This window comes from Nannospalax galili, unplaced genomic scaffold (assembly GCF_000622305.1).
Source record: "Nannospalax galili isolate Female #2095 unplaced genomic scaffold, S.galili_v1.0 scaffold410, whole genome shotgun sequence".
NCBI classification, from domain to species: domain Eukaryota; kingdom Metazoa; phylum Chordata; class Mammalia; order Rodentia; family Spalacidae; genus Nannospalax; species Nannospalax galili.
This window is the reverse complement of record NW_008329143.1, coordinates 1,174,876-1,189,231: the sequence shown is the minus strand read 5'-3', so window position 1 is coordinate 1,189,231 and position 14,356 is coordinate 1,174,876. Positions and strand designations below refer to the sequence as shown.

General features: G+C 43.2%; 1 protein-coding gene across 2 annotated transcripts in view; it reads left to right on the top strand.

The window, feature by feature from the left end:
• Tango6 (transport and golgi organization 6 homolog) overlaps positions 1 to 14,356 on the top strand; it is a 188,060-nt gene that overhangs the window by 136,050 nt on the left and 37,654 nt on the right. For both annotated transcript variants that reach the window (XM_008833924.3, XM_029563885.1), the window contains exon 16: positions 4,177 to 4,328. In XM_008833924.3, coding sequence (XP_008832146.1) covers positions 4,177 to 4,328 — 152 coding nt within the window. The remainder of the gene's footprint in view (positions 1 to 4,176; positions 4,329 to 14,356) is intronic.

The window sequence follows — 14,356 nt, the reverse complement described above, 5'->3', positions numbered from 1 at the left end:
TTTAATATAGAATCTTTTTTTTTTTCTTGGTGTTTTTTGAGACAAGGTCTCCCTGTAGCCCCAGCTGGTCTGGAACTCACTATGTAAACCAGGCTGGCCTTGATTTCACCAGAGATCCACCTGCCTCTGCCTACCGAGTACTAGGACTAAAGGTGTGTGCCACCATGCCCAACTAATATAGAATCTTTAAATCCAATATGAATATTGAATTGTAGCCCTGAAAGCTATATTCTTTGACTGTCATTCATTTTGTTCTCCATAGAAACCTGGTCAGGGTGGCTTCCTCCTAGAGAGTGGGACACAATGCAGTCTGAGACAATGAGACCCTGGGTATATGACAGGGTAGGAGCCAGGAGAGAGATTAGTGAGAAGTGAGTAGAGCCCCTAGGAAATGCCCTGAAGAGACCAAGTTTGAGCAAGAGTATGACAGATCTAGTCTATGTGAGATCTAAGGGAGAACTAGTCTGTAGAGAACATGATGGCAGGACATAGAGAAATACTGAGTAGATGAGTGAGTGTTCAGCTTTCCAGTCCAGGACCTGGGAAACAAGGTGGCAAGTGGCCCCAGAGCCAGATGACTGGATAGAGTGCAGGGTCTTGAGATGCTGACCCTCCATAGAAACATTTGGTTCTTAGATGCAATTGGAGGTGGGGTTGGTGGGCAGTGCAGGTACATGGATGCTCATTTTAAAAGGAATTATGGAGCCAGGTGTGGTGGCACACACCTTTAGTGTATTTCTGTGAATTCAAGATCAGCCTGGTTTACAAAGCAAGTTCCAGGCCAGCTGGGGCTAGAGGAAGACCCTGTCTCAAAAAGACCAAAAAATAAATAAATAAATGAAAGGTTAAGTTGTAGCTTTGTTAATATAATGTGTATGCTGTTGATTTCTAAGTATAGGAAACAAGCACATAATTTCTATGAACATAATTGAATATAATAATATTACTTATTAATATAATTGAATAATATAAATATAACTTCTGTGGTCTACTCACTTCGTCACTTTGCCCCAGATCCTCGTGTGTCTTTCATCTTTTTATCTCTTCATCTGAGAATTTTAACCCAAACCCTCAGCTCTCAACCCCCCTTCTCCATTTTTCTTTATAGGCTTGATTTCTGCTGGAAAATTTGTTTAGGATTTATTGTATTTCTCCCCTACCAAAAGTATGAAGCTGGGAATCCTGCTTTCTTGTTTATGCCATGTCTGTTTGTTTGTTTGTTTCAAGACAGGCTCTCCTGGCTGGCCTGGTAATTGCTTTCTAGACCAGAATGACCTCAAACTCATAGAGATCCACCTACCTCTGCCTTCCAAGGTTTATGCTGTATATTTTTTAAAGATTTTATTTCGGTTTTTTTTTGGGGGGGGGTCTTTTTGAGACAGGGTCTCCCTGTACCCCCAGCTGTCCTGGAACTCACTCTGTAGACCAGGCTGGCCTTGAACTCACAGAGATCCGCCTGCCTCTGCCTCCCAAGTGCTGGGATTAAAGGTGTGTGCCACCATGCCCAGCTTTATTTTATTTTTAATTATGTGTATATGTATGTGTCTCTGTGTAAGTATGTGCACATGAATACAGGTGCCTATGGAGGCCAGAAGAGGGCATCAGATCCCCCAGAGCTGGTGATTGTGAGCCACCTGATATAGATGCTTTTCAGGTCCTCTGCAAGAGCAGTATGCACTCTTCTACTGCTGAGCTATCTCTAGCCCTGTTCATGCCATATTAAGTACTAGGAACATAATTGTAATAATGTTGGTATTCAGTTAAGACTTGCTGGATGAGGCTGGGCATGTATATAGCTCAGGGGTAGAGTGTGCCTGCCTCACATGCGTGAGTCCCTATGTTAAATCCCAGCACTGCCTGCCCCGCAAGGAAAAAAAAGATTTGCAAGATGAATTGATGAGTATTCTTCCTACATTTTTTCTCTTCTAGAAAATTTTTGTTCCCTCTTTTATTGGTTAATGAGAGCTGTTTTCTGTTTCCTTTTACCACTTAGCTACCAGCAATTACTAAACTAAAATTTGAATTCATTTGCTGTAACTATCCTTAACTTGGGATGTCTGCAGTCCTCACTCACTATAGAGATTTAAAATATTTATTTTAGGGCTTAAGATGTAGCTCAGTTGGTAGAGCAGTTGCCGAATATACACAAAGCCCTGAGTTTGATCCCCAGCACCACATAAAACTGAGTATGGCAGCACATGGGTCTAATGCCACACGTGGGAGATGGAGGCAGGAAGACCAGAAATTCAAGGTCATCCTTGACTACACAGAGTCAGCCTGGACTATAGCAAGCTAGAAGCCAGCCTGAGACCCTGTCTCAGAGCACTAAAATTTAAATTAATGATAATAAGAGGCTGGAGAGATATCTCAACAGTTAAGAGTACTTGCTGTTCTTCCAAAGGACCCAAGTTCCCAGCACCCACATGGAGCAGCTCACAACCACCTGTCACTCTAGCTTCAGGAGATCCAACCACCTTTTCTGACCTCTGCAAGCACCCAGACACACATGGCATACATACATACATACACATAAATTTATTATTTTAAAATTAATATTTAAAAAATAATAAGTTAAGCTGCACATGGTGGCTCACATCTGTAATCCCAGGACTCAGGAGCATTGTCATGATCTTGAGGCCCACCTAGGCTATATTGTGAGTTCCAGACCAGCTGAGCTACAGTGAGACCCTATCTCTCTAGTAGTAATAATAATAAATTAGTAATTAATTTAGTATGCCTTTTCTTTGCCATTTACTTTCAGTTGAAGTCCCTGTATTATTAACCATTACTTGGTTCTCACATGCTCACCCTTTCAACCTACATTTTCTCTTCTTTACGGATTTCCAAACATTTTATTTTTTGTGCCTTCCTTCCCGACAAGGAACGTTTTTCTTGAACTCCAATTCCCTCCACAGAGGTTATGAATATTACCTCTTCTTCTTTCCTGGGACTCCTAACTCTTATTCCCCTGATGACTAAACCAAAGGTAACTCACCAACCCACAAACTTACAACCAGAAGAGGCCAGAGAGATCTTGTCTCACTGACTTGGCTCCACTCTCTGAAGAAGTGAAGTGCGTTGCCCAGGGTCACACTGCTAGTTGGAGCAGAGGCCAAAAGTAGAAGCCAGATCCTTTCACTCCAAACCTGTATTACACATTGCAAATGAGTAAGCCCCTTCTTAACTCTAGAAAAGGAAAGAGAAGGTAAAATTTATTTTCTTTTTAGTTGAAAATATCTTAAATGCAATGTATCATAGGACTTGTCAGACAGCCTAAGTTTGATCTCAGCTCTGTTTATTCTTTGAACAACTTTTTTAAAAAAACAAAGTCTTACGTATTCCAGCTGGCTATGAACTTGTTATAGGTGGGGATGACCTTGAATTTCTGATCTTCGTGCCTCTCCTGAGTGCTAGAATTCCAGATGTGTACTACTGTACCCAGTTTTATTCAGTGCTGGGGATCCAACCCAGGGCTTTTTGCATGCTAGGCAAGGAGTTTACCAACTGAGCTACATCTCAAGTCCTGAGTATGAGCTGTTTGTAAGGTTAAAGTTTCCCCATCTATTCTGAAAATAAACTGTGGCTGCGTTGATGGTAACAGAGCAGAAGGTGAGCAGAACTGCGTGTAGTGTATTGTTGGGAGAAAGTACATCTTCATCTTTTTGTTATACTGTAGAAAGGTATACAAAAGTTCCTGACTTAGAAGGAGGGAAAAGGGGAGGCAGGGAATTTTCTTCTCCCTTTCCTTCCAAGAGACAGATCATGAGACAGTGTTCCGTAAGCAACTTGTGTTTACCTCTGATACAGGGCCACAATTGTCAGCACTTATCTGCTTATACTCATGATCTAAGCTATGGGCTTCTTAAAGGTTAAACATGATGTTTTATTAATTTTTATATCCAAAGAATATTAACATTTAACAGAAGGTCTCACTGTATAGCCCAATCTGGCCTGAAACTGGCTTGACTTTGAACATGTGCGCCTCCTTTCCCAGCCTCCCAACTGCTGTATTACAGACATGTGCAACCACGCCCAGCTCTGAACATGACTTTTAATGGTTATACAAGACCCTAGAATAGTGTAAGGCATCGTGCAGCATAAGGTCCATAATGCTCCAAAATCTGCATTCATCGAGGAGTTAAAATTGTAAAGGATTCTGATTTCTTTTTTCTGCAGGGGACATGGTCTCCAAGTACCGAGAACCTTTGATCCATACCTTCCTGCGGGGAGTGAGAGATCCAGATGCTGCACACAGGGCCAGCAGCTTAGCCAACCTGGGAGAGCTGTGCCAGCGCCTGGACTTCCTGCTGGGCCCCGTGGTTCATGAGGTGCTATATGCTGGCTCCACCTTTTTTATTTATTATTTTTATTTTATGTGTATGAGTGTATTGCCTGCATGTATGTGAGTGCGCCTGGGTCGTGCAATGCCACAGAGGTCAGAAGAGGGCTTCGGATTCCCCTGGAACTGGAGTTAAGGATGGTTCATAGTCACCATGTGGGTGCTGGGAATCTAACCCAGGGCCTCTGCAAGAGCAATCAGTGCTCTTAACTGCTGAGCCATCTCTCCAGCCCCTTGTTTGTTATTTTTAAGTAGTATACAAAGTAATGGGCTTCATTATAGGATTTTTGTTGTTCTTTTTGAGACAGGGTCTCCCTGTAGCCCCAGCTGACCTGGAACTCACTATGTAGACCAGGCTGGCCTTGAACTCACAGAGATACGCCTGCCTCTTCCTCCCCAGTGCTGGGATTAAAGGCATGTGCCATCACACCTGGCTCATTGGATTTTTATATTTGGTTTTTGTTAATCCTCTTCCCCAAACCTCTACTTCCCTCTAGTTGATTCCCTTCTTTCCCACCCACCCCCTTTCTCTGTTCATGTCATATGTTACCCTTTTCCCTCCCAATGCTCCCTGGGCAAGGCCTTTTCTGCCTTTCTCGCCCTTTTCTAGTTTCGTTATCTATACCCCACACACATAAAAATTAAGTCTTTGATTCATATGAGAGAAAACATGAAGCATTTGTCTTTCTTGTTTGTTTTTTTGTTTCTTGAGGCAGCATCTCACTATGTAGACCAGGCTGGCCCCAAACTCACAGAGATACCTCTGCCTCTACCTCCTGAGTGCTAAGATTAAAGGCATATACTGCCATGCCAGGCAGTATTTGTCTTTCTGAGTATGAGATACTTTGCTTATTAAGATAATAATTTCCAGTTCCACCCATTTTCCTGCAAATGTCATGATTTCATCTTTCTTTTCCATTGTGTATATGGACCGCATTTTCTTCATTCATCGCTCGGTGGGCATCGAGGCTGGGTCCATTTTCTAGCTACTGTGGATAGTGTAGCAGTAAATGTGCATGTGTGAGTATCTCAATGATAGGACCCAGGGTCCTTTGGGGATTCTATTAAGTCTTAATTCCTAATAATACATATGCTTGATGAATGGATTTATTCCCTTTAACTTCCCTATTTGTCTCCTACATATATCAAAAGGTGTATTACAGGTTCAATAGCCCTAATCTAAAATCCATAATGCTCCAAAACCTGAAACTTTTTGAGTGCCAGCATGAAGTCACAATAGGAAAAGTTGAGTTGTCCCTGCACAACAAAACTTTGTATAATACACAAAATTACTTAAAATGTTGTCTAGATCACCTTCTGGGGGCTGAACGCTTAATACTCTTCCAAGGGACCTGAGTTCAGATCCCAGCAACCATGTCAGGCAGCTCACAACCACCTGTATCTCCAGCTCCAGGGCCTCCAACGTCTTCTTCTGGCTTCTGCAGGGACCCTCAAACACGTGACATACCCTCACTCAGACACACACATACACGTAATTTTAAAAAAAAAAGAAATACCTTCTGACGATGTGTCTAAAATTTATATGAAGCATAAATAAATTTCATGTTTAGCTAACTCATAAATAATGATATATTATAAATATTCTGAGGTGGTTAACAGATTTGAAGAATCTTTGGAGAAGGGCTAGATTGACCATTTCTCTGTCTCTGGGTCATCTGTGAGTCATTTGTATTACAGAAAATCTCAGGCAAATACTCATATTGGCCTTCATTGGTCAGTCACAGGCATCAAGTGGATAAGCTCAGAGTTAATGGGACCTATACTTCCTTTTTTTTCATATGTATGAGTGTATCACCTGCATGTATGTAAAGGCACCCAGGTTGTGCAGTGCCTACAGAGGTCAGAAGAGGGCATTGAATCCCCTGGAACTGGAGTTATGGATGGTTGTTAGCCATCATGTGGGTGCTGGGAACCAAACCCAGGTCCTCTGGAAGAGCAGCCAGTGCTCTTAACCACTGAGCCATCTCTCCAGTCCTAACCCATACTTTTTGTAAAACTACAGAGCCTGAGCAGAACCTGAGCATCATGATAACTGAACCCAAACTCTGAGACCAGATTTCCTTTTCAACCCCTAGGTTTTCCCCTTTCTCTCCCTTAAGGAAGCCATAGCATGTTGGCAGATTGAGCTAAAACATATTTTGTAGCATTTTTTTAGAAACTGTTTTTTGGGGGCTGGAGCGTCAGCTCAGTGGTTAAGATATTTAATAAATAAAATTTTTAAAAAAGAAATTTTTTTTTAAATTTTGTGTGTATGAATTTATTGCCTGCATGTGTGTTAGTGACCCATGTCATGCAATGCTCATGGAAGTCAGAAGAGGGCGTTGGATCCCCTGGAACTGGAGTTATAGACAGTTGTAGCTGCCATGTGGGTGCTGGGAATCGAACCCAGGTCCTCTGCAAGAGCAGTCAGTGCTCTTAACTGCTGAGCCAGCTCTCCAGCCCACATTTAAATTTGTTGTTGTTGTTGTTTTTGAGACAGGGTCTCCCTGTAGCCCCAGCTGACCTGGAACTCACTATGTAGGACCAGGCTGGCCTCAAACTCACAGAGATCTGCCTGCCTCTGCCTCCTAAGTGCTGGGACTAAAGGTGTGCGCCACCACGCCTGGCAAATTTTTTATTTTATGGGTATGAGTGTTTTGCCTGCATGTATATAAGTACACTGCATGTGTGTGCAATGCCCACGGAGGCCAGAAGAAGGCATCAGATCCCCTGGAAATGGAGTTACAAGTGGTTGTTAGCCTGCATGTGGATGCTGGGAACCAAGCTCAAGTCCTCTCTGCAAGAGCAGCCAGTACACTTAAGCACTGAACCATATTTCCAGCCCCAAATTTTGTAACATTTAAGAAATGTCACCTTTCAGTTGGGTGTGGTGGCGCACCCCTTTAAGCCCAGCACTTGGGAGGCAGAGGCAGGAGGATCTCTGTGAGTTCAAGGCTAGCCTAGTCTACATAGGGAGTTCCAGGCCAACTGGGGCTACAGGGAGACCCTATCTCAAAAGAAAAGTCACCTTTCTAGAGACCTATTGACATGTTGAAAGAAAACCAAGTTGTCAAGCACTCATGGGAGTAGGAAAGGTGGGTCCAGCCCCACCTCTAACTGTTCCACTTGAGCAGATTGCTTCAACTCTGAATTTGGTTCCTTGATCTAGAAAATGGGATTAAAATAACTATAATATAGGATTGTCACACTGATAGAAGTGATGTATATGCTTGATGTAATGATTTATTCAACAGTTTGGGGTTTTTTATTGTTTTTTTTTAAAAATATTTTATTACTTTTATTTTACATGTATGAGTGTATTGCCTGCATGTATGTACGTGCACCCACCCATGTTATGTAGTGCCTTCAGAGGTCAGAAGAGGGCGTCAGAGCCCCCGGAACTGTTACAGATGGTTGTTAGCCACTATGTGGATGCTGGGAGTTGAAACCGGGTTCTCTGCAAGAGCAGTCAGTGCTCTTAACCACTGAGCCATCTCTCCATCCCCTTATTCAACAGTTTTTATCAGGAGTCTTCTACATACCAAGCAGTAATCTAGACTCCAAAGACATCTCAGTCTTCAAAATAAACAATGGTTCTCAGCTTCATAGAGATGCTGTTCTGGAAAGCAGAGACAGACAGTAAAGATTGTATTTAATGGGCTGGTGAGTGGCTCAGCAGGTAATGATACACCCGACAACTTGAGCTCAATCCCGAGGACCCATGTGGTAAAAGGAGAAAACTGACTCCTGCAAGTTGTCCTCTGACCTCTACACTTACACCATAGCACACATATCCATACACACACAAATAAATAAATAAAAAATAAATAAATAAAGTAAAAAATTTTTAATAAACTGTTAAAAAGAATGTATAAATCAATCAGTATACTGTGTGTTAGACAAAAAGTGCTGTGAAAGTCAGAAGAGGGCTTCGGATTCCCCTGGAACTGGAGTTAAGGAAGGTTCGTAGCCTCCATGTGGGTGTTGGGAATGGAACCTGGGTCCACAGGCAATACACTCATACACATACAATAAAAATAAAAATAATAAATAAAAAAAAATTTTTAAAGTGTTGTGAAGCCAGGTGTGGTGGTGCATGCCTTTAATCACAGCACTCGAGAGGCAGAGGCAGATGGATCTCTGTGAGTTTGAGGCCAGCCTGGTCAACATAGTGAGTCCCAGGACAGCTGGGGCTACAGAGAGACCCTGTCTCAAAAAGACCAAAAAAAAAAAGTGCTGTGAAAATAAGTAGAGAAAGTGATGAGGATTTTAGTGTTAGGTGATGGGGTGGCAATACAATAGCATATCGTTGGTTATTTTTCTCGTTGCCATGACAAATACTTGAAAGAAGCAACTTGAGGAAAAAGGATTTATTTTGGCTCATGGTTCAAAGGTGAAGTCCATCATGGCAGAGAAGTCTGGCAGCAGGAGAGGCAGCTGGTCACATGACATCTCAGTCAGGAAGCAGAAGGAGATAATGCTAGTGCTCAGCTTGCTTTCCTGTTGCTTTCCTGGGGTCTGGGACCCCAGCCCACAAAATGGTGCCACCCACATTTAAGGTGAGTCTTCCCACCTCTATTAACCTAATCTAGAAAATCTCTCAGAGACATGCCCAGAGATTTGTTTGTTTCCATGGTGATGCTAAATCCCATCAAGTTTTGACAGTCAAGATTAGCTATCACAATTTATAACTTTCATTAGGGAGGTGACATTTGGGTATAGGCAGTTCATTTTTATATATTTAGGTTTTTCTTTAAGGAAAAACTTGGCCATTTAGAGTAGGCTAATGATGACATTGATGGAGATGAACAGCAAAGCAGTGAAAAGAACAGAATAGCCAGTGTCCTTCAAATGTTCCCAGCATCTTCAATGTGCATGCAGGTCTGTTCTTAGAAGCTAAAGAGAAAAGTCGTGTCCATTCAGCCTTGCCTTCTAAGCCTGCGGAATCTGCTGGAAGACACAGTCACCAGCAGCTACATTGGCAGATCATTGGGATGGGTGCTGGGACATATGTGAGGAGCCTCTGGATCAGGTTGTGATATTGACAGATGTGCCTGGAGGAAATTAAATGTTGGGACTAAATCTGGAGAACAAGTAAATTTAGGTAGACAAAGAAGGTAGGTGTGATCATTTCATCAGAGGGAGCTGTATGTGCACGGGCACAATAGTAGGGGACAGTCTGACACGTTTGAAGAACCACAGAAAGATCCAGAAGAGTGGGTAGAGTGGGTAGAGTGGGGTGGGGGTTAGTTGATGCCTGGAGCTGAGATGAGAGTAGGAGGCAGGGGCCACATCATGAAGGGTTTTGTTTTACAGTGTGGCTTCCTGGCTCACAGCAAGAATTAAGCATTGCTTACTTAGCCTTCACTAAGAAGTAGGGAATAGTACTAGGCAAATAACCTGCCGTATTTCTGGCACACAGAGAAGCACTAGTTGTGATCCTAGATTTTTTTTTTTGAAGGTTTCAGCCTTCAAATCAAAGTGAAGAGTGGGGGCTGTGGGTGTCCCTATGCCGAACAGCTGTCAGGTGACCCTGTCCCACCTCTAGAGATCTGGACTGTTTTGGCTACATTTATCCCAAGACTGCTCATGGTTAGTAACATGTAACAGGTAGAAAAAGGACAGTCTCTTCCTCCTCTTTTTCTTCTTCCTCCTTCTTTAGCCCTTCCTCCTCCTCCTTTTTCTTAAACAATGCTAAGGACCAAATCTAGGGCTTTTCACATGCCTGGCAAACATTCTGCCACTGTGCTATAGCTCCAGCCCCCAGAACCAGACTTCATTTACCTTTTCATACCCTCTTGTACCTATCATCATGCTTGGCAAGTAGTGGGTGCTGAGTGTTGCCTGATTGACAGCAAATGAAGCGGAGGGTGAGGCCATTTGGGAAGACTGGTTCCTACATGTTTGAAAAATAGTCATAATACAAAAAAAAAAAAGAAGAAGAAGAAGAAAAAGAAGAAGAAATTGGCCAGGCATGGTGGCGCATGCCTTTAATCCCAGCACTCGGGAGGCAGAGGCAGACAGACCTCTGTGAGTTTGAGGCCAGCTTGGTCTCCATAGTGAGTTTCAGGACAGCTGGTGCTACAGGGAGACCCTGTCTCAAAAAGAACCCCCCCAAAAAAAAAGAAAAAAGAAAAATAGTCATAATAACAAGCACAGTACCGACTACCTTACATGTATCAACCAATCAAGTCCTAACAGAGGAAACTGAGGCACCCAGGGGCTAAAAAAGTTTTACGGTTTTACAGCTAGCAAGTGGCAGGATTGGAATTGGAATGTGGGCAGTTAGTTCCAGAATTCATTCTCTTAACCATCTTCTGTGCTGTCTCTCAGTAAATGATTTCAGCTCCCTTACAGATTGCTTTCATGCCTTGAAACTGAAGAGAATTGCCATATAAGAAAAGCCGCAGGCAGGAAGGATCGTGTAACTTTTACCTTAATAGAGCCTGCTTTTGGCAAGGAAACTTCAGAAGACAGTATATTCCCTCTGATTTGAAAAACTAGGTGTTTGCCTCCCATATAATTTCTGTCTCCTCTTCTTAGATGTTCCTTCTCATGCAGCATCCCACGCTTACCTTGTCGTGAGTGCCAAACCAGCCACCTTAGGTGGACTGCAAGTTTGAACATGCTTGGAGACCTGCCAGTTTTAGTATTTTCATCCATCAAGCCCCTCCTGTAGTCGGATAATTCTTGTCTATTCAGACGGAGTTGAGAGACCTTTGACATGTGTGTATGGGGTCGGGGGATAGAACCCAGAGCCTTGCACAGGCTAGGCAAGTACTCTACCATTGAGCTACATTCCCAGCCCTTGGGGATGTAGGGTTACAGGTGTGCTCCACTGTGGTTAGTCTTCATTGCCAACTTGATAAGCTTTAGAGTCCTCCAAAGACACCCCTTGTTGTGTCTGTGACAATATTTCCAGAGAGATTTAACTGAGAAGGGAAAAACCCTTCTTGCATGTGGGTGGCACCATTCCATGGGCTGGGTTCCTAGACTGGAGAAAAAGAGCAAAAGGAGATCATGAGCTGAAACCAGCTTCTCCACTGAAACCAGCTTCTCTGCTTCCTAACTGCAGAAGCAACGGGACCAGCTGCTTCATGCTCCTGCTGCAGCACCTTCCCAGCATGGTAGACAGTATTTTTTCTCCTTAAACTCTGAGCCAAAATCAATCCTTCCTCCCGTAAGTTGCTTCTGTCAAGTATTTTGTCACAACTAGAAAAGTAGCTAATATAGAAAATCGTTACTAAGGAGGGGGCTTTGCTCTGATAAACCTGAACATGTGGTTTATCGGCCTTAGAACTGGTTTGCAGGAGAAGTGTGGAAGAATTTGAAACTGCAGCCTAGAGAAGCCTAGAAGATTCCTAAGTACAGCTTAATGAGCCATTCTGGCAGGACTTCGGAAGACAGAATGCCAAGAGAAATGTGGAGGCTTGGTTCTTAAGGTCTCAAAGGGTCAGGAGGAGAGGGCTCTGAGAACTGAGCTGGAAGCCAATTTGTTACATTCTAGCAAAGAACTGACTGCATTCTGCCTGTGCCCTGAAAGTTTGAGCAAAGCTGAATTCAAAAGTAATGGGGCTTAGTTGTTTGGCAGAGGAAATTTCAAACCATCATAAATTTAACCTGTGGCATGGTTGTTGCTTATTGCATTTATTGAGGTGCATAATGAGAAATCAAAGCAGGAAGATAGGGAAAATATGCAGTTGGTCAAAAAAATGAGTGTGATTGTTTTTTTGTTTTGTTTTGTTTTGTTTTTATATTTTTGAGACAGGGTCTCCCTGTAACCCCAGCTGGTCTGGAACTCCCTGTGTGGACCAGGCTAGCCTCAAACAGAGATCTGCCTACGTGCACCACCACGCCTGGCTCAAACAAGTGATTTTGAAGTTATCTACAAGACAGTGCAGAAAAAGCAGCTATGATTCTTGAGATCAGTGCAATTCTGAAGAAACCTTATACTTTGCAGTGGGATAATAGGAAAGTGACGAAGGTCAAGGTCTACCCACTGAAGGCTCTAACTTGTAAAAATGTGAATTCGTTTGAAGGAAGAGAGACTGAGAGTACCACAGAGGGTCTCTGCTTAATAGCAAACATCTAGGGAAGTGTTTTCCAAGTTCAGTTGCCAGAGTACCCACCACAACCATGATAGAAGGGGCCACGCTCTGTATCTCTAGCTGGCAGCAGTGCTCAATGACATCATCCACATGTGCTGGTTTTATACTCTGAATGGACTCTGTCCTCTCATCTTACTCAATGGAAAAGCCTAAGACTGTGCAAGTCATACTCGGCTGGCCACCACCTTTCGTGTGGAAAGGATTGATGGAAAAGAAACTTTTAAAAAAAATATTTGGCTGGGTGTGGTGGTGCACACCTTTAATCCCTGCACTTGGGAGGCAGAGGCAGGCAGATCTCTATGAATCTGAGGCCAGTTTGGTCTACATAGCGAGTTCCAGGCTAGCTGGGGCTACAAGGAGACCCTGTCTCAAAAAAAAGACAAAACAAATACACACACACACACACGTTCCGTGTGTGTGTGTGTGTGTGTGTGTGTGTGTATTGCCTGCATGTCAGTGCACCTGGGTCGTAAAATGCCCATGGAGGTCAGGAGAGGGCGTCAGATCCCCTGGAACCGGAGTTAGGACGGTTAACTGCCATGTGGGTGCTGGGAATTGAACCCAGGTCCTTTGCAAGATCAGCCAGTGCTCTAACTGCTGAGCCATCTCTCCAGCCCAATGGAAAAAGAACTTTAACTTTGAAGAAACTTTCTCTTCTGCAGCCTGAAAGGATTCTCCTTCATGAGCATTTGTCATGTGCCAGGAATAGAGGACAGAGATAAAGGACCCAGCCTCTTCCCTTCAGGAAATCTCAGGAGAGCATAAAACAGACAGGACAACACGGTGATACAGTAGAGCAAGTGCAAGGGGCTCACATGAAGCTGGGATCCTGCGTTAGACATGTCAGAACCTTAGGAAAGTCACATTGATCACTTGGCAGGAAGGCAGGGGAAGAGGAGTGTACAGTCTACTTTAATAGAAATTGACAAACTAGCCACCCAGGCATCCTCTGATGTGATCTGCTCTGGGAGCATTTGCCCCTCTAGCTGTGGCATCTGAAGACATCTGTCCTAATTGGTGGGTGGTCCAGATTTGGGCACTCTGTGTTTGAATGGTGCTGGCTCTCAGGGAGGGAACAAAGTACAGGCTCAGCCCTTCTACAGTCTTCATACTAGGAATTCAAGTTTTTCCTCTTTGTTGACATCAAGATTTAACCTGTTTAGAGAACATTATCATTTTTTTTCCCCACAACATCTGCTTGTTCTTGTTAAGCACTGTGTTTCTTGAAACCAAATCTTGATAGGCTCTTTCATCCTTATCATTGTGAGAAGTAACCGGAGGAAGAGGCCTGTCCTCAATTCAGCAACTAAGATGTGCCCCAGGTGACAAGGCTGTGGTGCAGTCTACTTTTAATGCATTCCCAAAATTCCACATACTTGAGCTCTGGTACAGAGTTATCACTTCTGATTCCAATGCATGATCTGAACTTTTCAGTTTTGCCACCATCAGTGCAGTGTCCTAAGTGATCAGAGTGCCTGAGAGGACTCTACTGGTGCTCCGGGAACCCCAAGGAAACTCAAGTAACCACCATGCTTTCTTTCCTGGCAGACTGAATGAGTAAGCTGAGCTCATAATAATTATTGGTTATACTGCTGTTGCTATTAAGGTTCTTAGTTTACCAATGATCTAGTTTCAGACAAGTTAGCTGACCAACCAAAAAATTTAACAAAGGAAGCTTTAGGAAAGGGGAAGAACATGATTCCTTGATGTAGGCCTCAGCTCTAGTAGCTTCTGTCCTGGAATTTTCCAAAGTCAGTTATTGGTAATCGTGCTGTTTTATTATCTTCATTTTTATAGTTCTGCTTATGCTTGGTGTGGGCAGGCCAATTGGGGAGTGATGTTTTTCCTTATTTCTCTTAGCTCCTTTGAAGTGTTTAATTGCTTGAACTGACTGTTAATGCTTCCAAAG